We start from the raw sequence: 27548 nt of genomic DNA, 5'->3' as shown, positions 1-27548 counted from the left end.
TTTTAAGACTCTCTGTTTTATTGAACATGTACTGAAACTGTACATATACACTTGCTTTTCAGGAAGTGCAGAGCTGTACTGTTGACCTAGGTATCACATCAGACAGCTCTAACCACCCAGACAATAAGAATAAGAATCGATATATAAACATTGTGGCTTGTAAGTATATTTGTACCTGACCAATTTGTATGGATTGTCTCAAACTTTAAATGCCAATTTTTTGGGGGGGGGGGGCGGGGCAATGGGGGTTAAGTGACTTGCCCAGGGTCACACAGCTAGTAAGTGTTAAGTGTCTGAGGCTTGATTTGAACTCAGGTACTCCTGAATCCAGGGCCGGTGCTTTTTCTACTGTGCCACCTAGCTGCCCCTTAAATGCCAATTTAACACTATGCTATCAGCCTGACCATCAACTGTAATATATAATATGTATAATATATAGATACTGTTTCTGCATTTCTGGAAGGGGCAGTGCAGTGTAATAGAGAGCTAGGCTTATAATTAGGAGGGTGCAGATCCTGCCTCTGACCTAGTAAAGGTCAATTCCCTAACACTTAGCTGCCAAGTTATATAGATGGCTTGTTCTCAGAACAGATGTATTGAGTTATGGATGAGCTGTTGATTTGAACAAGTAGGTCATAGGTCCTTCATTTATTTATATCTATTTGAGGTATAATTTGACCTAAGTACACATAATTCCATATATTAGTGAAGTAGATTATAAAGGCATGTCTAAATTGACTGTATGCTACTTAGCACAGCAGATCTTTTGTCTAAAACCCAAGATCACTAGGTTAGCCAGAATATCACAGAACTGATGCAATGCAAAAGTAGACAGAACCAGGAAAACAAACAGTAGTGGGAAAATTTTAATGATCATCAATTGTGAAAGACTTAGTAAATCTTATAAACTCCAATACTTAAGGACTCACAATGAAAAATGCTCTTCACCTCCACATAGAGAACTGGTAGACTCTGAATGCAGATTGAAGCATTTTTTTTTCTTTTTTCCCCCCAAAACATGGAGAATGCAGAAATCTGTTTTGTATGAATTCATATTTGTAATGGGTTTTGTATTTCTTGCCTTCTCAATGTGTGGGAGAGTGTGGGGGGAGGAGAAAGAGAATCTAGAGGTGAAAAATAAATCTAAAAAGAATACCACAGATTATAAAAAAATTCTGAATATAATTAAACAATTATATGGGTTCAGTCTTGATCAACTCTTTTAAGAAAAATAAAAAGTAATGACTTCATCCCTTAAAATAACCTGTCGGTAGTAGCCTTTTTATTTCTATTTGCTAGAATTATAGTTAGCATAATGAACATTTCCAAATAAATAAATGATATGCTTAATTCATCTTATATTTACATAGTGCTTCTATTTTTAGTGATTTTGCAGATGCTTCCATTGGATTTGCACAGTTTTTCTTCATTTTTAGAAAGTATTTACAATCCTTCCCTACCACAGAATGAACAAACCAAAGCTTGCACAAACACCCAACTATTTAACCTTAGTTGGCTAATAATACATTTTCATTTTCATTATTTCCCCTTCTTGTTTTTCTCTAGCCCTTTGATACTCCTCTCCCTTTCCATAGATCCAGTTCTCATCGTATTGTAGGGAATGCTTTCATAATGGTCTCTTTGTCCTCATTCTCTTGGTCCTTTTCCTCCCTGTATTGCTTACCTCTCACTGCTTTCCTTCTTTATAGACTTCAGAAGGTGGGGGCAGCTAGGTGGTGCAGTGGATAAAGCACTGGCCTTGGATTCAGGAGTAGCTGAGTTCAAATCCCGCCTCAGACACTTGACACTTACTAGCTGTGTGACCTTGGGCAAGTCACTTAACCCTCATTGCCCCGCAAAAAAAAAAAATTTATATAGACTTCAGAAGGGATGATTTTCTCTGGAGCATGTTTGATACCCTTTCCTTTGCATAGCAGCTATGGTCATGGCCTTGTTCTGCCTCTGATTCTTCCCTCTCTCTTCTGACTTCCCTTGTTTTTTCCTACCTGCACCTGAAATCCCTCTACTTTACCTTTCATCATCTCTTTCTGAAGATTATCGCCATCCCTTTCTCATCAGTGTCCAAATGGTTTCTTTTATTTATGTTGGGGCAAGTGTTATTATCTCAGTTCCACTTCCTCCTTCATTCTAGAACCTTGAAACTGGCGCTAATACTTGATATCCTTTCTTGTCATAGTCTCAAAGACAGTTTGTGTAGCTAGGTCCTTTCTTTAGTGTAGAGATTACAATTGAACCCCCTTTTTACATATGGTAGGTACTCTTGTATTCTAGTCTCTCTATACCTGAAACACAAGTTATGATTACATGTTACAGTCATGATTTCTTCTTCCACATCCATAAGATTTGGCTGGCCCATGTACCAACTATGGCATCCCAGTGTGGTATAGTGTGTAGCAGCAGTGAAGCTAGCCAGAACTAGCTTCTGCCGCTGACACATACTGGCTTGTGACACTAGGTAAGTCACTTAACATCTCAGTATTCTAAGTAACTAACTTTAAAAAAAATTATATTTTCCCAATTACCTGTAAAGAAAATTTTAACATTATTTTTTTCAATTTTGAATTCCCAGTTTTTTCTAGGTAACTAAGACTATAAATTGCCAAGGAGGTGCCAACCTGCCCTGGTAGATATAGTTTCCTCACTTGGGAATTCCCTATACTAGTAAAATCACAGTTCCAGTTCCTATCCCTATCCTCTCGACCCACTAAAGAACCTTATCTTTCCTTAAGTAAAAAAAATCTGCCAAGAATTTAACCACAGCCTCCTCTTACACTCACATCTCACTGTACAAAACAGTCTCTCCCTTTCATGCCTCATGATACATTTACCACTATTAACAAAGTTACAACCTTGTCTTTATTCACTGTCTCCCCTGGAAAAAGGGGGGGAGTGGTCTTTAAACTTGATTTGCTCGGGGCAGCTAGGTGGTGCAGTGGATAAAGCATCGGCCTTGGATTCAGGAGTACCTGAGTTCAAATCCAGCCTCAGACACTTGACACTTACTAGCTGTGTGACCCTGGGCAAGTCACTTAACCCCCATTGCCCCGCAAAAAAAAAAAAAAAAACTTGATTTGCTCAATCAAAAAGATTTGATAGTTTCTCCAAAATCAATCATTTCCCTTTTCATCCAAGGTTCATATTAAAGTCTATATGTCTAGAAAATTGAATACTCTTGTGTCCTTTGGGATGATTGTAGCTGAATTAACCAAGATTCCCACTCCATAATCTTTCTGGGTACCTCCTCTCACCCCCCCAGTGAACATTTCATTTCAAAGCAGCAGTATGTCACTTCAAGGGACCTTACTGATAACCCGTTTCTCTCAGAGAGGCTTCCTCTTCTTTCTTCCTTTTATCTTCTTCACATACCCGAAGCAGGAAACCCTTTTACAACAGGTGAGACAGATGATGCCCTTCTAAAATAAGTGGGACAGACGAACATCCAAAAATATCTGAAGATAGGTTGCTGAGTATCGTGTGGGCACACCTATGGTGCTGTTAGCTCTGATGGTTATGAAGTTCTCCCTTCTATTGAACTGGACTCATTCTTTTACCCATAGGTACTCACTCTCTCCTCTAGTACAACAGAGAAAGGCCATGTCCTGTTCCATGTGACAATCAGGCCTTCAAATATGTGAAGGCAGCCGTGAGTTGCCCCTACATTTTCTCTCCTTCCCACTAAATTTCCTTAGTCCTTCAACTTTTCCTCTCATCATTCCATTGACTTTTCTCTGGATCCACTCCAAGTTCTTTGCCCAGTCCCTCCTGGCATCACAGGACACTGCAAGAATTGTTGCTGTTGTTCACTTTTCTCAGTCATGATCCCCATTTGGGGTTTTCTCAGCAAAGATACTGGGGTGGTTTGCTGTTTTCTTCTCCAGTTCATTTTACAGAATAGAGGCAGAGGAAGAAAAAGTATCAATGACAGCTTTTTGGTTTGGGGAAAGAGAAAGAGAAAGGGACAAAGTCACAGATATTGGTTCTGGAATATTTCTGCTTAAAAATTGAATTGTTTCCAGTCTTTTTGTGAAACTGCCTTTAAATTCTCATATACAGGGTGGGCCAAAAGTCATGAATATTGAATAACTCCTTTATTTTTTGTTTTTAATTTATAATAGTGTAGCATCATATATAGTCTATATAGAAAGTTAATTTACATTATGTATAAAAGATCAAATCTCATAAATGATGAAAAAATTTTAAAACAGTTCTTAAAAAGTTATTAGGGGCAGCTAGGTGGTACTGTGGCTAGAGCACTGGCCCTGGAGTCAGGAGGACCTGAGTTCAAATCTGGCCTCAGACACTTAACACTTACTAGCTGTGTGACCCTGGGCAAGTCACTTAATCCCAATTGCCTCACAAAAAAACAAAAACAAACAAACAAAAAAGTTATTAAAACTTTAAGGCCCTTTCTTGACTTTTGGCCCACCCTATACAATCAGTTACCAAGTCTTGTTAACCCTATCACCTCAGTATCTCACTTGGCCAACCCTTCTTACCACTTGCTCAGCCACCTGATATCCCCTTGCCTGGGCTATTACAATAATAGCCTTTTAATGATCTTCCCTTCTCCATTTCATTCTCCACACTGCTGCCAGACTGAGATATTCCTAAAACACAAAGTTCAACGTTCTGCTTCTCTACTCTGGAGGCTTCAGTGGCTCTTACATGTTTTTTTCCCCCTGGGTATAATATAAGCTTCTTGTGGGCAATAACTGTTTTCAGTTTTGTCCATCTCTGTGGCCCTGTATTGGAAGGGCCTGGTTAATGCTTGTTGAATTGAATTTAATTACACATCCACAGGAATTTTACACATACAAAAGAGATAGCTCTGAGAATTCATTTGGAGAATTCGCAAAACATCGATTTCCTGTACTAACCTCAGTTTGGTTGTTGTTGTTTTTTGTCATTTTTGACTCTTTGTGACCCCATTTGGGGTTTTCTTGGCAAATATACTAGAGTGGTCTGCAATTTCCTTCTTCAGATGAGGAAACTGAGGCAAACAGGGTTAAGTGACTTTCCCGGGATTACCCAGCTCAGAAATGTCTGAGGTCAGACTTGAACTCATGAAGATGTCTTCTTGATTCCAACCCCATTGTTCTATCCACTGTGCCATCTAACTGCCCCCTCCCCAAAGAGTTCCAGCCTTCTCCAATACAGAGTTTAATTTGACTTTTCTTCTATTGCAGATGACCATAGCAGGGTTAAACTCGCACAACTTGCAGAAAAAGATGGCAGACTCACTGATTACATCAATGCCAATTATGTAGATGTAAGTATACTTTTTTCCTTAGCTACATTTTAAAAAAATATATATTCTTAAAAAAATTCTTAAAACTTAATTGTTGATAAGTTCCATGAAGACAAGGACTGTTTCTGATCACCAGTTAGAATGACCCTCACTGCTTGCTTAATTAGTATTTGTAGGATTGAATAGGATTAAAGGGGGAAATAAGATCTAATTAACTTTATTAAATATAGTATTGGCACAGTGCTCTATTTATGTCAGCTGTTATTAAAATTACTTAATGATGGAAGTGATAAATTATTAAACATATTTTAAGGAAAACTTATGGTTTTTTCAATGCAAGGTGAGTCTTGTTCCTCTTTTAAGTTTTATACTTGCCAAATAGACTAATCCTCTCTCTCCTCCTAAAATACTCTGACAGTCTCACACAGTTCTCTTGTAGCATATACAGCACCTACTACAGTAAGTCTTCATTAAATACTTGTCACCATGGTATTCTGAACAAAATTTTAAAAAAAGTTATTATGAGTCAGTTATCTGTCATTGTTATCCTTGGGTATTCCTGATGAGGAAGGAAGTCAGTGAGAATGGGGAGGGGAGGGGAGAAGGGGAAGGGGAACGTCAAACTATTTCAAGTGCCCAAGCTCCTTAAACTCTGTTAGAATTAAGATCAGTTTCCTAAAGCCTGGAAAAATGAGTCAGAACTCACCACATGGACCCATGCTTCTAAATGACTGTATGCCTCTTCAAAAGCTCCTAGAATTTTCATTGATATGTGCACAGCATTCATAGATAAAACATAATGAGACACAGCATCCAGAGAACTTTAAAGTTTTACAAATGCATATAAAGTTAAAAAATTTATATCCATCCTTGTCTTTACAGAAATGGCTATGGGACTCTTTCAAAAAAAAAAACAAAAACCTCACCAGTTAAGTATTTTATATCAGTAAACAATAATGAGAAACAAGTTGTCACATTAGTCGTTTGTTCCTTTTAGGGCTACAACAGACCCAAAGCTTACATTGCAGCTCAAGGCCCATTAAAATCAACAGCAGAAGATTTCTGGAGAATGATATGGGAACATAATGTGGAAGTGATTGTAATGATAACCAACCTAGTTGAAAAAGGAAGGGTATGTAGATCACCTAGTACGATATTTTATTTATTTTCTTATTTTATTTTAATTTTTTTGTGGGAAAAAGAGGGTTAAGTGACTTGCCCAGGGTCACACAGCTAGTAAGTGTCATGTATCTGAGGCTAGATTTGTACTCAGGTCCTCCTGAATCCAGGGCTGGTGCTTTATCCACTGTGCCCCTAGCTGCCCCCAAGTACGCTAAGAGCAGGCTTTTCACTTGCCTGAAATGAAAGAGAATCATAGTTAGGAAGCAGCAAACGTTATAGAAATGACTCAGCATTGCTTTTTTTTTTCCACAAATAAAATAATTAAGAAGGAAATGATGAGAGAACAAAAGGCGACTGTTGAGAATCTAGTTGGTTTGATTATTTTCCCATACCTTTGCCTACAATTAGAAAAAAATAAAATTAATCAAGAGGCAACATGGTAAAATGTAAAGAACACTGAGCTGGTAGTCACGAAACTTGGATTCTAATTATGCAACCTTAAACGAATTATTGAATCTCTCCAGGCCTCTCCGGGTTTCCTCAGGATCATAGGACCATAGATGTAGAACTTGAGGGGACCTTAGAGGTTGTCAAAGCACTCTAGTATCCTGGTAGTAAGCTGGGATTCAAACCCAAATTAAAATCCCCCGTCTCTATATAGCCAGCTCTCCCTCCATGAGACCAACCACACTGATCTCCAAATTCTAATGCTTTACAATCTCTTCTATGATTGATTTCATTGCAAGCCTCATGAGGAAATGGACAGTGGGAAATGCTAGGTTTAGAACAAGGAAGACTTGGTTTAAATGACACCAACTAGTTGTGTGACTCTGAGTGAACAACCTGGCCTTCATGTGGATTAAATGATATTTTTATGGCAATCTATATCGGTGGAGAAATTTCTCATGTGGGGAGTTTCCTAAACTAACAAAATCACTGGTCCTTATCATTGTTGCTAAGAAATGAGAATGAGAACAGTGAATACCTGCCTTTCTAGTCACTTCCCTACAGGTCTTACTGACTTTAAAATTGAGCATTATAAATACCAAAATTGTAACTCAACTTGATTTGTTACAGAGGAAATGTGATCAGTACTGGCCTGTTGATGGCAGTGAAGAATACGGAAACTTTCTGGTCACACAGAAGAGTGTTCGTGTACTTGCCTATTATACTGTGCGGAACTTTACTCTTAGAAACACCAAGATAAAAAAGGTTGGTGAAGTACAAGTTGATTATTCAGTCAAGCAGAGTTCTTTAATTTTTTTATGAACTAAAGTATTTCCATAATCCTTAAGTACCTTCTTAATCATTGAAAAAGGATTACATTAATTTTCAAATAATTTGAGTATATTTTATTGTTTTCTAAGGCTCTGAAAAAAGTTATTCTGTAGATAATCTATATTATTAACCATCCATTCTACCAGAGCACCCTGATGATAACATATAACAAAATATTTAAATTAATCTTTTATTGAATATAGAAATCTATGATGGAAAATGTTAGGCTATGTTCATGTGGCTCAATAAATATTCAGATTAGTGTGTACCTTTCAATCATCAATAAAGAATTTCCCCTTGAGAAACCAAGAGTGAACATTCAATTGCAAATAAAGGGGTCACAATTTTTAATCCAGTGAATATTATTTGCTATTTCTTGCCCATCATCAAAATATTACTTTTACCAGAGGAAACACAGAAAAATATAGGACAGAAATTCTTAACCTGGGGTTTGTAAACATTTTTTAAAAAATCTTTTTATAACTATTTCAATAGAGTTAGTTTCCTTTGTAATTCTATGTATTTTATTTTATTCATTTAAAAAACATTTTTCCAATGAGGGGGTCCATTGGCTTCATTGCCACCGTTTGGCCAGACTGTCTTGACGCCAGATTTGAACTCAGGTCCTCCTGAATCCAAGGCCGATACTTTATCCACTGCACCACCTAGCTGCCCCTGACACAATTAGTTCTTAGCAAAGTCATTTACTAAATCAGCATAGTACAAAGAGTTACAAAACATTCCTCTACATAAATTGTGACACACTCTCCCACAAAGACATAGGGCTCCTGGGAAGAGTAGACTCAAACTTAGAGTACAGTAGTAATGGGGCACGTGTAAAAGCAATCATGTGGCCAAGGTAATTCACAACTGTAGTACCGCAGGACCAAAGCTTCACTTGAGTACAATAATCACTTTACTGGGAAAATTCTTCAGGTGGGATTTCAGAATCTGTTCTGTTCCATGGCTCAAACTCCTTTCTCTGCCACTGGGGGTCCTACTCTTTAAAGATGCTTCCTCACTTAAGTAACTGTCTCTCTGTGTCTGTGTCTTTCTCCCTTGTCTCTTCTCCCTGATAGATGCAGTGCCTTCTAGTAGTTAAGTATTTCTCCTTCAGAGATACATGGCCAAGATAGGCCACCTGACTGCTCCACACGCTGTTCCCAGTTTGCATTGTTTCCCACTGTCGAACTTGAAAATTCCTTCAGGGTTTACCTATTTAAAGCATCCAGAAACCTGGCTGATTTGTTAGTTCAGACAATCATTGTTTCCTTCTTTTTTTTTTTTCTTTTTTTTGTGGGGCAGTGAGGGTTAAGTGACTTGCCCGGGGTCACACAGCTAGTAAGTGTCAGGTGTCTGAGTCCAAATTTGAACTCAGGTCCTCCAGAATCCAGGGCCAGTGCTTTATCCACTGTGCCACCTAGCTGCCCCTGTTTCCTTCTAAATTCAAAAGAAATATCTAAACCTCACCCAGTGCTGGTGCATTTTTACAATGCATTTAATGCTTTGTTAACACCTGGTGATTACATTACATTATGAGTTTTTTGGACTGGGAGATGTGGAGTTAGAAACCAACTCCTCCACAAATAGAGGAAGTGAGTCTTCTTTTTTATAGATAGATAGATAGATAGTGTGTGTGAGTCTTCTAAAAGATATATGGAAGTCCCTGGGCTAAGTAAGTAATTCGTTGGAGAAGCTTTGCACATGTGGTCATTTTTTCTCCTTATTTATTCCTTTAGGGTTCCCAAAAAGGAAGACCAAGTGGCCGTTTGGTTACACAATATCACTACACTCAATGGCCTGACATGGGGGTGCCAGAGTACACTTTGCCAGTGCTCACATTCGTACGGAAGGCATCGCATGCTAAACGTCATGCCGTGGGACCTGTTGCTGTCCACTGTAGGTAAGTTTTAAAAGCAATAAAAAGGGCTTATTCTGAAAATATAGGATCTCTTAAATTTCTCTTATCAACACCTATTGTGTCACATGCCTGTAATCTCTGCTACTCTGGGAGGCTGAGGCTGGTGGATCACTTGAGTTCAGAAGTTCTGAACTGCAGTAGGGCTGAAGCAGATTGGGTGTCTGCATTAAGTCTAGTACGCATGGGGTTAGCCCCTGAGAGTAGGAGGCTGCCTATGGTGGGGCAAACCGGCATAGGTCAGAAACAGATCAGGTTAGAGCTTTCATACCAGTCAGCCCATGAGCAGTCTCTGCTTTTTTCAGACTGGGTGAGATAGTGTTTCTCTCTCTCTCTCTCTCTCTCTCTCTCTCTCTCTCTCTCTCTCTCTCAATATATATCTGTGTATACATACTTATGTATACATATGAATGTATGCATGTGTGTATACATATGTACACACACACACACAAATTTGACTGAGCAAACCAATTTCCATATGTGTGTGTGACATATATGCAAAAAACTCCGACTCTGGGCAAACCAATTTCCCAATTTTATTTATATGTGTGTATGTATTATATGTGTGTATATGTATATGTGTGTGTGCATTCACAGAGAGAGATTGGGCTATCTTTCTCTAAATAGATTGTGCTATTTCTCCATAGATATACCTATATCTATATTATCTATCATTGAGAAATTGCCTTGCCCAAAGCCAGACTTCTGTTTCTAAAGATAAGATAAAAACTTATTTTTTATAATGCTTTTAATAATTTTGCATATATTAGTTCATTGTACATTTGTTTATCTTTATAACCCTGTAAGGTAAGTATAATAGTATGCATTCATTCATTCAGAGCAAAACTAACCATGTCAGTCCCCTGCTCGAGAAGTTTCAGAGGCCTTTTATTGGTCGTCTAGGCTGAATTCCAAACTTTTTTCTTTTTTTGGGCGGGGGGGGGGGGGGGGGCATGGGGGGTAGGCAGAGAATAACATCTAAAACCCAGTCCATCTGACTCCAGCCTATTTTTCCAGACTTGGTTCGTTTTACTCTCTTTAGACAAACTGTTCTGAACAAACTGTTCTATTTGCTCTTCCCCTAGTTTGACATTAAATCTCTTACCTCTCTGTGCCTTAGCACAGGTTGCCCTACTTACCTGGAATGTTTTCCATTTGCACCTCTGTCTTTTGGAATGCCTTCTAGCTCCCTTCAAGGCTTAGCTCAGGTGATATTCCAGGGATGAGTGTTCTCTTCCCCTGCCCCCTCCCCCCAGGTTTGTTTGTTTGTTCTTTTAATATGCTTAAAGCATACTTTGTATTTCCTTCTCTATGTTCTTATTCTATTCCTCCTATAGAAAGTGCCCTGAGGGCAGGAATGATTTTATTCTCATCAGTATATCCCCAGGGCCTAGAATAGTGTCTTGCCAGATTCCTACTAAATTCTTTTTGCATGGTTTAAGTGAAATTATTGAGTGACTGGCATGTGTAAGCCACTGTGCTGGGAGCTAAGGAGATAACAAAATACAAGATGTTAAATATGCCTTCAAGGAGTTTATAGTTTAGGGGGTCATCCTTATTTTACCCATGAAGAAACTGAGGCACAGAAGAGAGTGAGCTGCCTAAGCAGAGCTGGAGCTAAACCCCAGAGTTTCCTATTCTTTTTCAATAGTTCTTCCCAATAGACAATATTGATTTTTCAGGATTTCTGTGTACCAACTTCATTTTTGCCCAGGGAACCTTTATTTCCCAGCTTGGATTTCTGAATACCTAGGATACTCTCTTAGAAGAAAAAAATAATAAATCGTTTTGGTTCTCTATGCTTATTTTTCAGTTGCTGCTTCATAGCTGCAAACATTAAGGCCCAGGCTTTGTGCTATTTTTGATGAGGAGATACTGGTATTTCATAAGGCAGTGATGATTTCCTTTTGAACCATGACTTAGCTATTTATGATTTCTGATCTCAGAAAAAGCCTTAGAAAAAAAAAGTTTGAGAGAACTATTTGATCTCTCTAATCTGATGGTCTGATGATAGCCAGGCTGAAGATACTCAGAAAAATGCCTGGAAAATAGCTCTCAAGGTCAGGGATTGTTTCAGAGCAATAGAGAGGTAGAGGGCTATTGTGTGTGAACGGGTGCTGATTTTTCCATTCTAGCACTTCATCCTCTCGGGAGCATTTGAAAAGAAGCCTTTCCTATAACTCTGTCCCTCAGGCAGTGGTTCTGAAGGAGTCAAGAAATAATGGTCCTTTAGAAATGACTGGAGTTCAGCTTTATTTCCAGAGATCTTACTGAAATGACATTTTCAGTAGAGAGGCTTATAAAATTCCATGCTTTATTAAAACCTTCACAACCATATCTGCCTGGTAATATTGACACATTGAGCCTTTTCTTCTGGAAACCAAAGCAGTATTGCATGAGCCTAAAGCTTTTATTTTCTCTAAGTATATTTAAAAAAAAAACAACAAAAAAAAACTTACCATGATAAATAGAATCAGGTTTCCTGTAGAAGGGGGAAAAAAAACCCTGCAGAAATATTCAAACAATTGCTTGATTTTATACAGAAGGTTGAGGAGGAAGGAAGAAAATTTAGAACACAGAATTAGTTAAAAGACCTTAATCTCATCAGAGTTGGCTCAAGGAAGGAATAACATACACACCCAACTGGGAGGAGTAATCTATCTAACCCTACAGGAAAGTAGGAGGGGAAGAGGATAAGGAGGGAAGGATGAAGGAAGGGAGGGCAGAGTGGGAGAGGGGGCAGTCAGAAGCAAAACACTTTTGAGGAGAATTAGGGTAAAAGAATATAGAAAATAGAGTAAATATCATGGGAAGGGAATGGGATGGAGGGAAATAGTTATGATGATTGATTATAATGGCAAAACTTATGGTACCTACTATGCAGGGCTATTGTGAAGAAAATTCTTTGTCAAGGTTAAGGTACTATATAAAAGTTATGATGAATAGGATGCTATCAGAAAAACCTGGAAAGACCTACATGAACTGAAGCAGAGTGAAATATGCTGTATACAAAATAACAGCAGTAGTTAAGATGATCTGCTGGGAAGGATTTGGTTATTTTCAGCAATGCAGATCCAATATAACTCTGAAGGACATAAAAATTTCAATCCATCTACATATAAAGAACTGATGGTATCTGAAAACAGATTTAAGCATAATTTTGTTTTGATAGTTTCTTAATATGAAGTTTTATTTTTATCTGTTTTCTCTCACAACCTGGCTAATGTGGAGATGTTTTCTATGACTACTCATGTATAACTTAAATTGAATTGCTTGAGTTCTTGGGGGTGGAGGTGGGAGGGAGGGAGGAAGAGAAGTTGGAACATAAAGTTTTAAAAAATTGATGTCAAAATTCGTTTTTACATGTAATTTGGAAAAGAACATTCTAAACCAAAAAAAGAAATACTCAGATAACTATTTGAGTATAAATATATGAAACAATCCATTTGGATATGGAAGCCTCATTCTTATTGCTGAATCTTTTTCGACGGCCGTTGGCAAAATCTTTCATGGGATTCATTTAGTTTCAGCCCAATCATGACCAGTGCTCAAATTCATTTTCCATGCTTCTTCTCTCTGAAGCGTTCCTTTGTTTTTGTGTCCCCTTCAGTGCTGGGGTTGGACGAACAGGCACATATATTGTGTTAGATAGCATGTTGCAACAAATCCAACACGAAGGAACTGTCAACGTATTTGGATTCTTGAAACACATACGCTCACAAAGAAACTACTTGGTACAAACTGAGGTAAGAAAGGATGCTGTCATATTTCTAAATAATAACCCCCATTTATATGGTGCTCCAAGGGTTACAGAGCATTTTTTTTTTTCACAAAACTCTATGAGGTAAAGGGGGAAAATGTATTGCCACCATGTTCCAGATGAGAAAACTGAGATTTACAGGAGTTAAGTGACTTATACAAGATCACAGAGCCAACTGTTGGAAAAACCAGGATTTAAACCCAGATTGCTTGATTCTAAGACCAACTTTTTTTTTTTTTAACTACACTGGAGAGCATCCCTAAAGAAGAGAGTTTAAAATTATTTAAAAAAAATTTTTTTGCTATTATTGGAGAGAGGGTACCAGGTTGCATATACCATTGATCTAATCTAGTATGAGATTCATGTTCCTGTATTCCAGCGTCAGAGGCAGCTAGCTAGGTAGCAAAGTGGGTAGAGTGCTAGGCCTGGGGTCAGGAAGACTCAAGTCCAAATCTGGCCTCAGACACTTACTAGCTGTGTGACCTTGGACAAGTCACTTAAATTCTGTGTGCCTTGGAGGCAGGCTCAGTAGATGGCTCAGTGGATAGAGGATTGGGCCTGGAGTCAGGAAGACCTGAGTTCAAAAGTGACCTCAGACACTTACTGGCTGTGTGACCCTGGGCAAGTCACTTAACCTCCATTTACCTTAATCTACTGGAGAGGGAAATAGCAAACCATTCTAGTATCTTTGCCCCAAAACGCCATAGACAGCATTGGTGTGCTCTGGTTCATAGGGGTCACAAAGAATCAGGTACTACTGAAAAACTGAACAACAATTCCGGAATCAATGTGCTTGGCTCATTTAGTTAGAGCACAATGCTAAATGAGTAATGATGGAGTTAATTCTTGTTCGGGCTTGTCTCTATCCTAACTAACCATCCCTTAGACTGAGTTTAAGGGTGAAGGTAGATCAGCACAAGTTCATTGCCTCTGATGGAAACAACAACTCAAAGTGTATGCCCTACCAGTGGTTGACCAAGTAGGATCATCATTCAAAGAACAACATACTGTTATGCTTCAATGTGATTTTTTTCCCTCTCCTAACACTGATTCATCATATCATAGAATTTAGAGTTGGAAGGGACTTTCTTGTTGTTTGTCATTCAGTCATTTCACTCCTGTCCAACTCTTCGTTACCCCGTTTGGGGTTTTCTTGGCAAAGATACCAGAGTGGTTTGCCATTTTTTTCTCCAGCTCATTTTACAGATGATGAAACTGAGGCAAACAGAGTGAAGTAACTTGCCCAAGGTCACACAGCTAGTAAATGTCAGAGGCCAGATTTGAACTCGGTCTTCCTAACTCTAAGGCCCAGCACCCTATCCATTACACCACCTAGCTGCCCCTGGAAGGAACCTTGGAGATCTTCTAGTCTGACCTCATTTTACATATAAGGAAACTGAGGCCCAGAAACATTAAGTGGCTTGCCCACGATCATGTGAGTATTAAGTAGAAAAGGACATTTGAGCTTAGCTTTTCTGATTCTAAATCCAGTGCTCTCTCCATTAGATTACATTGCCTCCTGACTGATGGTATGACAGAACCAAGCCAGTGAATTTTCCTTTCTTTTCCTTTTTTCATTTCTAAATTACAAGGGATTTTAATTTATTGGGGTGGATAATACTATTTTATTTAAATTTCTGGTTTTAAAACTCTTGGGGAAAGATTATCTGAAGTTTTATTTTTTACTACTATAAATAGCTAGTATTAAAATTGTACTTTGAAGTTTATAAAGTGCTTTACAAATATTATCTCATTTTATCCTCATAACAGCCCTGGGAGATAGGTACCATTATTATTATTTACATTTTGCAGATGAGGAAACAGGCTTAGAGAGGTTGTGATTTGCCCAGGGTCACAAGCTACTAAGGTTCTGAGATCAGATTGAACTCAGGTGTTCCTGTCCAGGTCTAGCACTGACTCTAGGCCTGGCGTTCTAACCACCATGGCCACCTAGCTACACATGTATATGTGTATACAAAATACACATGTACATGTATATATGTGTGTGTGTGTGTGTGTGTGTGTGTGTGTGTGTGTGTGAGTGATACAAAGTATGTTGAGGCAGGGAAAGGTCAAATCAGAGATTCTAAGAGATGGAGATGGAGAGTGTAAACATTATAGGCCTGGGAGACAACCAGTACAAAGACATGGAAATGAGAAGAGTGGTGTGTGTGAAGAATGCTCAGTAGTCCAATTTGTCTAGATTATAGGATGTGGGGATGGAGAGTAATGTGTAAAAAAAAAAAAAAAAAACAGATGGAAAAGTAGGAGACAGCTAGGTTGTGAATAACTTTAAGTGCCCAGTAGGGAAGTCTCTATTTGACTGTATAAATAATAGGAAGCCACTGGAGTTCATTGAGTTGCTGGGAGGGGTGATTTGGTTGGCAGCTGAGTCAAAGATTATAGTGGGGAGAGATTTGAAACATCGAGACCAACTACAATACTCCAGGCAATCACCAGAAGTGATCATTCTATGGCTATGTAAGTAGAAAGATAGGAAAATGCCTTCTAAATTCCATAGCTTCCATCCTTGGCCCTCTCCCTCTCAGCTTCTGCCCTTGGCCCCAGGACATTTTGTACCCCCTAGGACAAGACCCTTTAGGCCCATCTCCTACTGACCTCCAGCCTGCCCCAGGCCTTTCTCCAGCTCTGGACCCAGGTTATCTGCCCTGGACAAGACTCACCTGCTGGCTTCTGTGACCTCCTATACTTTTCTCTCTCTTTTTTTACAAATGTATTGATTTTATTTTTAATTTATGAAATAATAGAAGCATTTCCATAACAGAGTAGAATAAAACAGATGACACATGAAACTGCAAATCTATTATATACAACTTGCTATTCTTTTTGAATACATAATAAAGTTATTGTGTAACTTTCTTTTTTCCCTTTTTTTTCCTCCCCCCATTCCTTCTTATTATTTCATCTTCATCATCAATCTTCAATCTTCTCACCTCCCATGCATTGTTACCAACAACTTACAGATGATCTGTATATCCAAACCTAGTATCTAACTCTCCTGTGTTCCAGTGTCACATCACCAGCTGCCTTGGACATCTCAAACTAGAACATCTCAATCTCAGCATGTCTAAATAACTACCTTTCTTCAAAGCCTCCTTCTCTTCTGAACTTTCCTATTGCTATTAAGGGCCCCACCATCCTCCCAGTAATCCAAGCTTACAAGTACTATGTCACCCTCAACTTCTTACTAACACTGACCCTATTTATCTAATCTATTACCTTCAAAACATCTGTCATCTATGTTCCCTTCTCTCACACAGCCACCATTCTATTGGCCCTCATCAACCATCTGGCCTTTCAATTGGTCCCTAGGCCTCAAGTCTCTTCCCACACCAATCTAAATGATTTTCCTAAAACATAACTCTTACCATGTCACCCCATTACTTGGTAAATTCCAAAGGCTCGCTATTATCTCTAAGATCAAATATAAACTCCTTTATTTCTCATGTAAAGCTCTTCATAGCTCAATTCCTTCCTACCTTTCCAGTCTTATACTTCACTCATTTTCATTCACTCTCTGATCCATCTACCCTGGACTACTTGTTCCTCATATGTGACATCCTGTCTTCCATTTCTTCATTCACATTTTGGATGCTTTTTCTCCTCACTTCCAACTTTTTTTTTTTCTTGCTTCCTTCAGGCCTCACGTCAAATCCTACCTTATAAGAGGTCTGGTCCTCCCAACTACTTGCCTTCTTCCTGTAATAGTACCTTCAAACTACTCTGTACATATCTTGTATATACATAGTTATGTACATGTTGTCTTTGAATGTTAGCTCCTTAACAATAAGGACTGTTTTTACCTTTCTTTATATCCCAGTGCTTAGCACAGTGCCTGATACATCAGAAGTGCCTCATAAATACTTTTTGTTTAGGGAGGGAGGGAAGGAGGAAGTGATTAGAATAAAAAGACTTGGCAAATAATTGGATATGTAGAATAAGACTGAATGACATTGAGGTTGCAAGCCTGACAGAAATATGAAAATTTGGTAGAGAGATGGGAAAAGATAATGAATTAATTCTGTTTTGGACATGTTTTGTTCAAGATGTTGGCAGGATATCCTGTTTGAAATGACCCATAGGACCACTGATGATACAGGAAGGAAGATAAGCTCAAAGAAATGATCTTTGAGCCCATGAGCATTGATAAGGTCACCAAGTGAGAAAGTATAGAAAGAAAGAAGAATAGGGCCCAGGATAGCGTTGGGGTACCTTCATAGTAAGTGGGAGTAGTATAAATGATGATCCAGCCAAGGAGACTGAGAAGAAACAGTAAGATAATTAGGAAGAGGGCAGCTAGGTGGCACAGAGGATAAAGTACTGGCCCTGGATTCAGGAAGATTTGAGTTCAAATCTGGCCTCAGACATTTGATGCTTACTAGCTCTGTGACCCTGGGCAAGTCACTTAACCCTCATTGCCCTGCAAAAAAGGAAAAGGGAAAAAAAGATAATTAGGAAGAGAATCAGGAGAGAAAGCAATGACACAAAAACCCAGGGAGGAAAGAGTAGCTAATAGGTGAGGGTGCTCAACAGTGTCAGATGCAGGAGGACAAAAAAGGGGAAGATTAAGAGAAGGTCCTTGGATTTGGCCATTCAGAGATTATTGGTTGTTTGAGAGAGAATAGTTTCAGTTGAGTATTCAGTTAAGAAGTCAAATTATAGAGGATTTAGAAGCAAATGAGAAGAGAGGAAATACAGAAATTGGTATAAATAGGTTTTTTTTTTTTAATTTTTAAGGGGTTTGACTAAGAGATAGAATAGAAGAGATATAGAATAACTTATATACTACAACCCCAAGTTTTTCTATAGAAATCCACATAGAGACATTTCAGTAAAGTAGTTGACAAGTATTTATTGATTGCTGACTTTTTTAGCACTTTATATTCTATGCTGAGAGGCTTTATGAAATAATGGATGTAGAACTGGTCTTGAAAGTCTTCAAACCCTGCTTCTGACACATACAAGCTGTATAAACATGGAAAACTCATGTTAGTTTGTCAGTGCCCCAATCAACTCTCTAAGGCTATAATTACAGACAAGTGACTAACCTTTGTTGGTGGAGTTTTCAAACCAAGAATTTTCCATACTGATAAAATCACAGGTACAGATTCCGCCTCCTCCTCCCCTCCAAAATCAGTGTTTTCACTTACCATGTTATGAATGTTTGTATCTAATGTAGATATAATGGAAAAATTGCTGTATCTGGAATCAGGAGAAACCTCGTTTCATGTCCTACCTCTGACACTTACTAATTGGATGGTATGGGCAAATTACCCAACCTGAGTTTCCATTATCTCATCTGTAAAATAGATTTTACAGATTTTTTTTTTTTTACAGTTTACAGTTTTTGATTTTCCTGCCTTCTAAATGGGTGGTAAGAGAAGGATAGAGAGAATTTGCAACTAAAAAAAAGAATTTTTTTTAAAAAAGTCTACGCTTTTAAAAAACTAAAATGTACACCAAATAATAACAAAAATAAAACAGGGATGATGCCTATCGAACTTATCTTACAGAATTATTATGGGTATAATGAGATAATGTATGTAAAGCACTTGGTAAGCCTTAAAATGCTCTCTATTTGCCATAATTATTATGATGGTTTCAGTCCTATGCTGCATGCTTTGGGTCACATAAAAACTCCCACAATCCTTGCCTTCAAGCAGATTAGTGTCAAATTAGTTGCCATTAGATAAAACAAACTACACAAAAGGGTCAGTGAACAATACAAGATAGGATAAAATATTAAGTGTTAAAATGTGCAAGACAGACTATAAATTCTTCTGGAGCAGAGACAAGGGATGATCGATGAGAACTTCAGGACCCACGGGAAGTTTCATGGAGAAAGTAGGCCTTTAGATGGGCCTGGAAAGGGTAGAATTTGGATTGGGAGAGAAGAGTGGGGACACCATTGCTTTTGGCCCACTTGTGCCATGGAAGAAGTGGGAGGAAAATACAGTAGAATAAAAGAACAGAGAATATTCTTTCCTGGTTTTTTCCATGTCCTGTATCTAACTTCCTACCAGAGATCTTGTGAGGTTTGGGTTTTGTTTTTTTTTTAACTTTTGTAAACTTTTTAAAAATTTTATAAAGCCTTCGTCCTCCAAAGATGAAGCACACTGTACAAGTGCGGGAAGAACATAAGATGATGGTACTTTGCTTTGTTTTGCCAGGAGCAGTATGTCTTCATTCATGATGCGCTAGTTGAGGCCATACTTAGTAAAGAAACAGAGGTGCTGGACAGTCACATGCACGCCTATGTCAATGCTCTCCTCATTCCTGGACCGGCAGGGAAGACGAGACTCGAGAAGCAATTCAAGGTGAGTACTCACAGACACCCAATTATCAAAGGGAAAAATGTTACCACGTTCTCATCTCCTACCATTCTAGTCTCCAAGGCCACCAGAGTGGACTAAGTATCATTGGCATGGCAGCTTTGTATTTTCATTCTTAACAACTTGAAACAGAGAAGCAGGAACAATATCAAGGAGATCCCTAACTTTTTTGTGTGTGGAAAAAAAAAGTTCTTTTTCAGAAACCTCAGTCAGATTTGTATAGATGCCAAGTCAGTCCAGTAAAGGGAGGGGGGCACAGGGAAGAATAGATGGAACGAGGGTAACTTGTCATACCAACTTCATAAGTACTCTTTACTTCTGAAAGAACCAGACCACTTACCATGAGAGCTAAGGCCGTGACTATTCATGCCTCTCTCAGAAAAAAATCCATACATCCCATGGAGAGAGTGACTCAAAATATAGACAAGAATCAGTCTCCCATTTTTTTCTACCAGAATAATAGCTTTTTCAGACCCAGACTAACACCCCCACCCCCATCACAACGCAGTGCACCAGAGAACAAACTTTACCTAACTCCTTCAAGCTCCAGAAACCAGTAAAGGAAGGATTCAGAAAATGAATGTATAGGTGTTACTATGCATGCAAAATAAACATCATTTTATTCCAGGAAACTTATAGACTTCTCCATTGGGAACAAAGGGATAGGTTAGGGGGAGGGGGTGAAAATGGGATGGAATGTTGTCCAGCATTTTGGCACTGTCTGCCTGGATGCCCTATGACTCAAATAGCTCTAGGGCAGAAGAGCGTCTTGGAAGATTTGTTAGAATCTCAGTTATATTAATTTCAATAGTCATTTATTAAGCATCTGCTGTGCTAGGTGCTAAGAGAAGTACAAACTTTAAAAAGAGAGAGAAGTACAAATTAGAGATACATTATACTCTTTTTTTTTTGGTGAGGCAATTGGGCTTAAGTGACTTGCCCAGGGTCACACAGCTAGTAAGTGTTAAGTGTCTGAGTTCGGATTTGAACTCAGGTCCTCCTGAATCCAGGGCCAGTGCTTTATCCACTGCGCCACCTAGCTGCCCCAAGATACATTATACTCTTTGCCCTGATGGAACATAGAATCTCCCATAGAGAAATGACAGATTTGCAAACAACCATACTACAAAATGAGTTAATGTGATGGTTGTTGATACAGTGCTGGACTTTGCATTCCAGGGCCCACAGTGCCTAGTAACTAGTAAGTGCTTAATAAATGTTTATTGACTGGATGGCTCACTTGGAGTGAAGGAAGTCCAAGATTCAAATTCTGCCTCTGATACTTAAATAGTTGTGTGGCCATGGGCAAATCACTTAACCTCTTTGGGCCTCAGTTTCCTCTTCTGAAAAAAATGAGGCTTTTGGACTCCATGACATCTAAGGGTCATTCCACCTCTAAATCTGTGATCCCAAAGTCACTGACAGGTTGCAGTCTGTATTAGTGCAAGGAGTTGGTACAAATCAAATCATAAACATTATGCATGTCTGTATAATATAAAATGGAACATAGCTGTTTAAGAGAGATATAAACAAAGAGCTGTGCAAGGTCTGAAGAAGGAAAGCACACATCTACGTGAGGCAGTCTTAGGAAGGCATCATGGAGAACATAAGATTTGATAGACATCCCCTGGCCTCCATTCCCTCCCCAATTGGTCTAGTCATTGCCCCAATTGAACTACATGGTTTTGTTTGTTTTGTTTTTTGTTTTTTGTGGGGGTTTTTTGCAGGGCAACAGGGATTAAGTGACTTGCCCAGGGTCATACAGCTAGTAAGTGTCAAATGGCTGAGGCTGGATTTGAACTCAGGCCCTCCTGAATCCAGGGCCAGTGCTTTATCCACTGTGCCACCTAGCTGCCCCCTTGTTTGTTTTTTTTTGTTTTGTTTTTTGTGGTTTCCAATTAAACTACGTGTAAGGAAAAACTTCCAGTCAGTTAAAGCTAACCAAAAATAGCTCTAGACTACTGGCCAAATGAAAAAAGTTCATATAAGGGGGCATTTTCCCTTTTTCTCTCCTACATGCATAAAATAAGCAATCACTGTGGTCCACATGGCAGTTAGGTGACACGGAGGATAGAGCACTGAGCTGAAGTCAGGAATACCTAGTTCAAATCTGGTCTCTGACACTTACTAGCTGTGTGACCCTGAGCAAGTCACTTCACTGTATTTGTCTTAGTTTCCTCATCTGTAAAATGAGCTGGAAAAGGAAATGGCAAATCATTCCAGTATCTTTGCTAAAAACAACAACAACAAAAAACCCAAATGGGGTCACAAAGAGTTGAAAATGACTAAACAACAACAACAACAACAACAACAAAATGATCCATGCTCACTGTCTACCATCCAACTCCTCTGACCTTTGCTTTCTCCTGATTGGGCTAAATCTCTTACGTTTGTCTAGTGGTAAAGGAAAAGATTGGGTATTTCAGCAAAGCTTGTATGTCACCTCACAAAACTGCTCTGAAGATAGAAATTTAGAATCTATACTTAGTCTGAAATTGTCAGACTTTACAAATACATGGCTTAAGAATAGAATCCTAGGGCAGCTAGATGGCGCAGTGGATAGAGCACCAGCCCTGGATTCAGGAGTACCTAAGTTCAAATCTGGCCTCAGACACTTAACACTTACTAGCTGTGTGACCCTGGGCAAGTCACTTAACCCCAATTGCCTCACTAAAAAAAAAAAAAAAAAGAATAGAATCCTTATATAAAATAGAATTCTTCTCACCAGAAAAATCATGATCTTAGAGGGAAGAAGCCACTGGGGCCAACCTGGACTTGAGTTCCCTCCCTGTACTATATCCTTGACAGGAAATCATCCACCTTCCCTCTGGGAACTCTTTACCTCCTAAGGAAATCCACTGGGGGTTAGTCCTGATGATTAAGATTTCCTTGCCTAAGGGCTAAACTAAGGCAGTTAGATGCCTAGTTGGCCCCAAATGGAATGGGCTCCCTTTGGAAATAGAAGGTCTGCCTTCAGTAGAGGTCTTCAAGCAAAGGCTGGATGAGTCTGTGTTGAACAAGGTGGCCAGCCTTTTAGGTCTCTTCCATCTCTGAAATCCTATGCATCTCTGCAAATTCTACTTATTCCTTCTAACTCTGACCAACACGTGGAGTCATGCAGAACAAGTCATCTTTATTCTACCTGATCTACCACTTGAAGACAGCTTCACCTTGGCCATCTCCAGCATATACAGTGTTTCATCTGCCCTATTCAGGATGGTTAGTTCCAAACTTGAATGAGGACCCTTCTTGACTAGGAGTATATGCATATATGCAAATACAGATTCAGAAGCAGAACTCTTCCAACTTAACAATAATGCATGAGTAGACAAGTCCTAGGAAGTCATCTAGGACCACACATAAATGTCAGAGGAAGGAACTGAACCCTGTTCTTCCTGACTCAAAGCCCAGCATGTGAGGCTGAGCCCTCTTTGATGTGTTTTCACCCTTCATTAGAATGTGAATTCCTTGAGAATACTTAATACAGGCTTTTTCTTTCTCCATTCCATCTTGAATTGCAGATCTGACTTAGGAGATGGGATTTTAGGAAAGAAAAAGGGGATCCTTTTGCATTATAAAATGTGGGAAGCCATGGTTTTTTCCAAAGCAAAAACAAAATAAATACAAATGTCAGAATAGTATTTCTCTCTCCCAGTATAGCTCCACCTGCACAATAAAATTGCTGTTAGCTATAATATTGGCTTTAAGGACCCTGATTCATGGGAATAAGAGCTGGAAGTGTTCCTAGGGATCAACTCATCCAAATTCTTGATTTTTTATTACTGTTGTTTCTTGTTAATTTTGGTTCATTTTTTTTTAAATGCAGATAATGCAACTAAGGTTCAGAGAGTTCAAAAGACTTGCCCAAGGTCTTATAGGGAAAAAATAGCAGAAATCAGGATTTAAACTCAAACTCAAATAATCCAAATCTGTACATTAGCTTGTTAATTCCAAGCAGGAAAATAAGCTGAACCATGGGATCTATTTCAAATTTCAATTTCATATTCAGAATTTGATCAATTGAATAGCACCCAAATGATTTTCAGACGATAGTGTAGGATGAGAGCAGAGGGAAGGACCACCATTACCAAAATCCTGGAGAGCATGAAGGCCACAGAGAGACAATCTCTGCCTGCAGAACTCAGACGGAGGCCTGGCTATTTTGCTTCTTCTTGCTGCTCTGTGTGTGGTGGTTCTGTAGCAAGGAGTTAGCAGCCTGAGGTTATCCGTAGAAAATGGATGTGCTTGACAGAGACAGGGCAGGTGTGTTTACATTTCATGTTTCATTGACTCGTTCCTATTGACAAATCCTGTTTCTTCCTTTGCCTTATTTTTTTCCAGCTTCTGAGTCAGTCTAACATACAGCAGTGTGATTATTCTACAGCCCTGAAACAGTGTAACAGGGAAAAGAACAGAACTTCATCCATCATTCCTGGTAAGCAGCTGCATGCTCAGGACGGAATCAAACTCGTTTTATATGAGGGGGCCTGTCAACAGGGTGGGTTGTAGGGAGCCTGAGAATTTTCACACTCCTTGGAATCAATGTGCCTCTCCAAGGCTACTTGGAGAAAGAATATTCTAGTGTTTCTAATATGTTCGTAATAAAGGAGTGTTGAATGCTTGCAGCTGTTTTAGACAGAAGAAAACAGGTGAGATGTCCAAAGAAAGCACTTACCTGCTGGAGGCTTCTTCACTTAAAAATCATCAGAGTAATTGAAACTGCCCCCATCAACATATTAGTTCACAATGAATGTTCTTTCTTACAGTGGAAAGGTCAAGGGTTGGCATTTCATCACTGACAGGGGAAGGAACAGACTATATCAATGCCTCTTACATCATGGTAAGTCATAGGAGCCACTGCTGAGCCCTCCCCATATGCTTGTGCTTAATAGAACCAGAGAAGGCGTGGGGGCAGAAATAGAGGGGAATGAGTGGTTTACTGTGTATACAGGTTGGAGCAAGATTACCTGGTGAAGATACTAACAAGTCTAGGGGTAGGGGGTCCAGGAGACAAGGGCACTGCCGTAGGAATGAGAAAGCAAAGTAGACATTGTGTGTGTGTGTGTGTGTGTGTGTGTGTGTGTGTGAGAGAGAGAGAGAGTGAATGAATGAATGAATGAATGAATGAATGAATGAATGAATGAATGAATGAACGAACGAATGAGGGAGGGATTATGAAGGGAAAGAGCATAGAAGAGAATACATTTCTTCCTCCGCAGCCCTGGTTCTTGCCATCTGAGTTGTCAAGCATGACTTCTTATTAGCATCAGGCCACCCAGACAGAGCAAGATGTATAGTCCCAGTAGACACGGAAGTACAGGGTTAAGTGACTTGCCCAGGGTCACACAGCTAGCAAGTGTCAAGTGTCTGAAGCCAGATTTGAACTCAGGTCCTCCTGAACCCAGGGCCAGTGCTTTATCCACTGCACCACCTAGCTGTCCACACTCATCACCAAATTAAATAGCACTTAATGCCTCCACTGTTGGGTGCTGGACATGCTTTTACTGCTAGATTCTCATGGGAATACATAAGACCTGTTTCTAAATGGGATGACAAAATTGGCCTAGATTTCAGTGAAAGTGGAGGAAAATTCTGATCTTTTCAGACAAAAGTCATTGAGTATTATAGCTGAAATAGAGGTAGCAATGGTCCACTCTCAATGATATTCTTCCCCTCAGTGTGTGAGGGCTCACCCCAGTTTGAATGGAATTGCACCATGTTTGTCCTCTGGAGGTCTGATTACCTTTGAAAGTAGAAGGACCGTGCCACTGTGCAGTGGACAATCCTAATAGAAGTGGGATATATGCAAATCAGGATGAGAGTGTCAGGGAATGCAGCTCCTGTTCTCTAGAATCAGTAAATCCATCAGCCAGCATTTATTAATTCCCTGCATTAATTACTCTACAAGTAAGGGGCCCGCTCTGGAGGAATACTTCAGAAACTATGAGAGCCTGAAATCTAAGGCTTTATAATTCATAGTATGTGGTCCAGGTCAAAGGCACATGTGACCCACAGAAATGGTGCCCACGACACTCCTGAATGTAGCCCACACCAGATCAAAATGCTATTGGGGGGCAGCTAAGTGGTGCAGTAGATAGAGCACCAGCCCTGGTGTCAGGAGGACCTAAGTTCAAATCCGATCTCAGACACTTGATACTTACAAGCTGTGTGACCCTGGGCAAGTCACTTAACCCCAATTGCCTCACAAAACAAAAGCAAAAAAATGCTTTTGGGAAATATTTGACAAAATAAATAAAAATACAACAAAACATAAATAATATTACCTTTTAAAATTAAGTCGGGGGCAGCTGGGTGGTGCAGTAGATATAGCACCGGCCCTAGAATCAGGGGGAATGAATCTGAGTTCAAATGCAGCCTTAGATACTTACTAGCTGTGTGATTGTTGGCAAGTCACTTCACACACACACACACACACACACACACACACACACACACACACACACCCCTAAGTATGTAGCCAGCAGGAATCCTTATGTATGAATTAGTGGCCCCTGTTTTTATTTGAATTTGACATCACCAATCCAGATGACTAATGATGTTAAAGGCAGCTAGGTGGCACAGATGCCAACTGGGCCTGGAATCAGGAAGACCTGAGTTCAGATCCAGCCACTGACACCCACTTATTAGCTGTGTGATCTTGGGCAAGTTACTTAACAGTTTCCTCAGCTATTAAGTGGAGATAATGATAGTCCCTACCTCACAAGGTAGTTGTGAGGATCAAATTTGTAAAGCACTTAACATAGAGCCTGTCTCATAATAAGTTCTTAACAGATATTCATTTCTGTACTTCCTTCCTCCTTTGCCCCCTCCCTTCCCTCCTTTCTCTCTTTCTCCCTTTCTTCTTTCTTTTACTTCTTCCTTCTTTCTTTGCTTCCTTTTTTCCTTCCTTCCTCCTCCCTTTCTTCTTTCTTTCCTCCCTTCCTTGCTTCCTCCCTTCCCTTTTTCCTTTTTTCCTTCCTTCCTTTTCCCTTTCTTCTTCTTTCCTTCCTCCCTTCCCTTTTTCTTCTTTCCTTTTTTCCTTCCTTCCTCCCTTTTTTCTTTCCTCCCTTCCTTGCTTTCTCCCTTCCCTTTTTCCTTCTTTCCTTCCTTCCTTTCTTCCTTCTCTAAAGAAAACAAGAAAGACAAACTGTCCAGATAGACACATTTGTGCTATAGCTGGATACAAAATATTTTAGCCTTCTGACATTAGCATAATAAACACAAGCTAAAGGCCACATTCCTGGACCTGCTGCCTACAAACATGGAATAAATGAACGGTCAATCATCTATGCTTCATTTATCCATTGCCTTATTTAGCTAAATAGGTCCTGTCCATCATTATGTGCAAGATTTTCATGTTTTGTTTATAATGCTGCATCCTTTCTCAGATCTTTCACCACATATAAAACTCAAAATTTCTTTTTGTCTTGATTTCCATTAACTTGTAAGTAGATGCCGTTCTGATAGTTCTTGTTGCTCAGTCATTTTTTTTTTCAGTTGTATTTGACTCTTCTTAAACCCATTTAGAGTTTTCTTGGCAAAGAAAGTGGTTTGCCATTTCCTTTTCCAACTTATTTTACAGATGAGGAAACTGAGGCAAATAAGCTTAAATGATGTGCCTACATCACTCAGCAAGTGTCTGAGGCCAGATTTGAACTCAGTTCTTCCTGACCCTTGGTCGGGACATTCTTTTTGCCACACCGCCTAGCTGCTCTTCTGAGAGTTTTTAATCACATGATATGGATGAAGTATTTTGGGGGTTTTTTGCTAGTAGACAGAAGAGAGTATCTATATTTTATTCATTTAGTTTTTGGCAAATTCCAATAAAGTACTGTCTCTCCCCATCAA

General features: G+C 39.3%; 1 protein-coding gene across 1 annotated transcript in view; it reads left to right on the top strand.

The window, feature by feature from the left end:
• The window catches only part of PTPRZ1 (protein tyrosine phosphatase receptor type Z1), a 250813-nt gene that overhangs the window by 215232 nt on the left and 8033 nt on the right, over positions 1-27548 (top strand). Inside the window, 9 exon segments of the mRNA XM_043966245.1 lie at positions 63-159; positions 5208-5290; positions 6267-6401; positions 7469-7603; positions 9409-9572; positions 13198-13333; positions 19539-19685; positions 24042-24135; positions 24467-24540. Coding sequence (XP_043822180.1) covers positions 63-159; positions 5208-5290; positions 6267-6401; positions 7469-7603; positions 9409-9572; positions 13198-13333; positions 19539-19685; positions 24042-24135; positions 24467-24540 — 1065 coding nt within the window.

The sequence above is a fragment of the Dromiciops gliroides genome, chromosome 5, assembly GCF_019393635.1.
Source record: "Dromiciops gliroides isolate mDroGli1 chromosome 5, mDroGli1.pri, whole genome shotgun sequence".
Classification (NCBI taxonomy): Eukaryota; Metazoa; Chordata; class Mammalia; order Microbiotheria; family Microbiotheriidae; genus Dromiciops; species Dromiciops gliroides.
The sequence above is the reverse complement of the archived record's forward strand: the minus strand, read 5'-3'. Positions and strand labels throughout refer to the sequence as shown.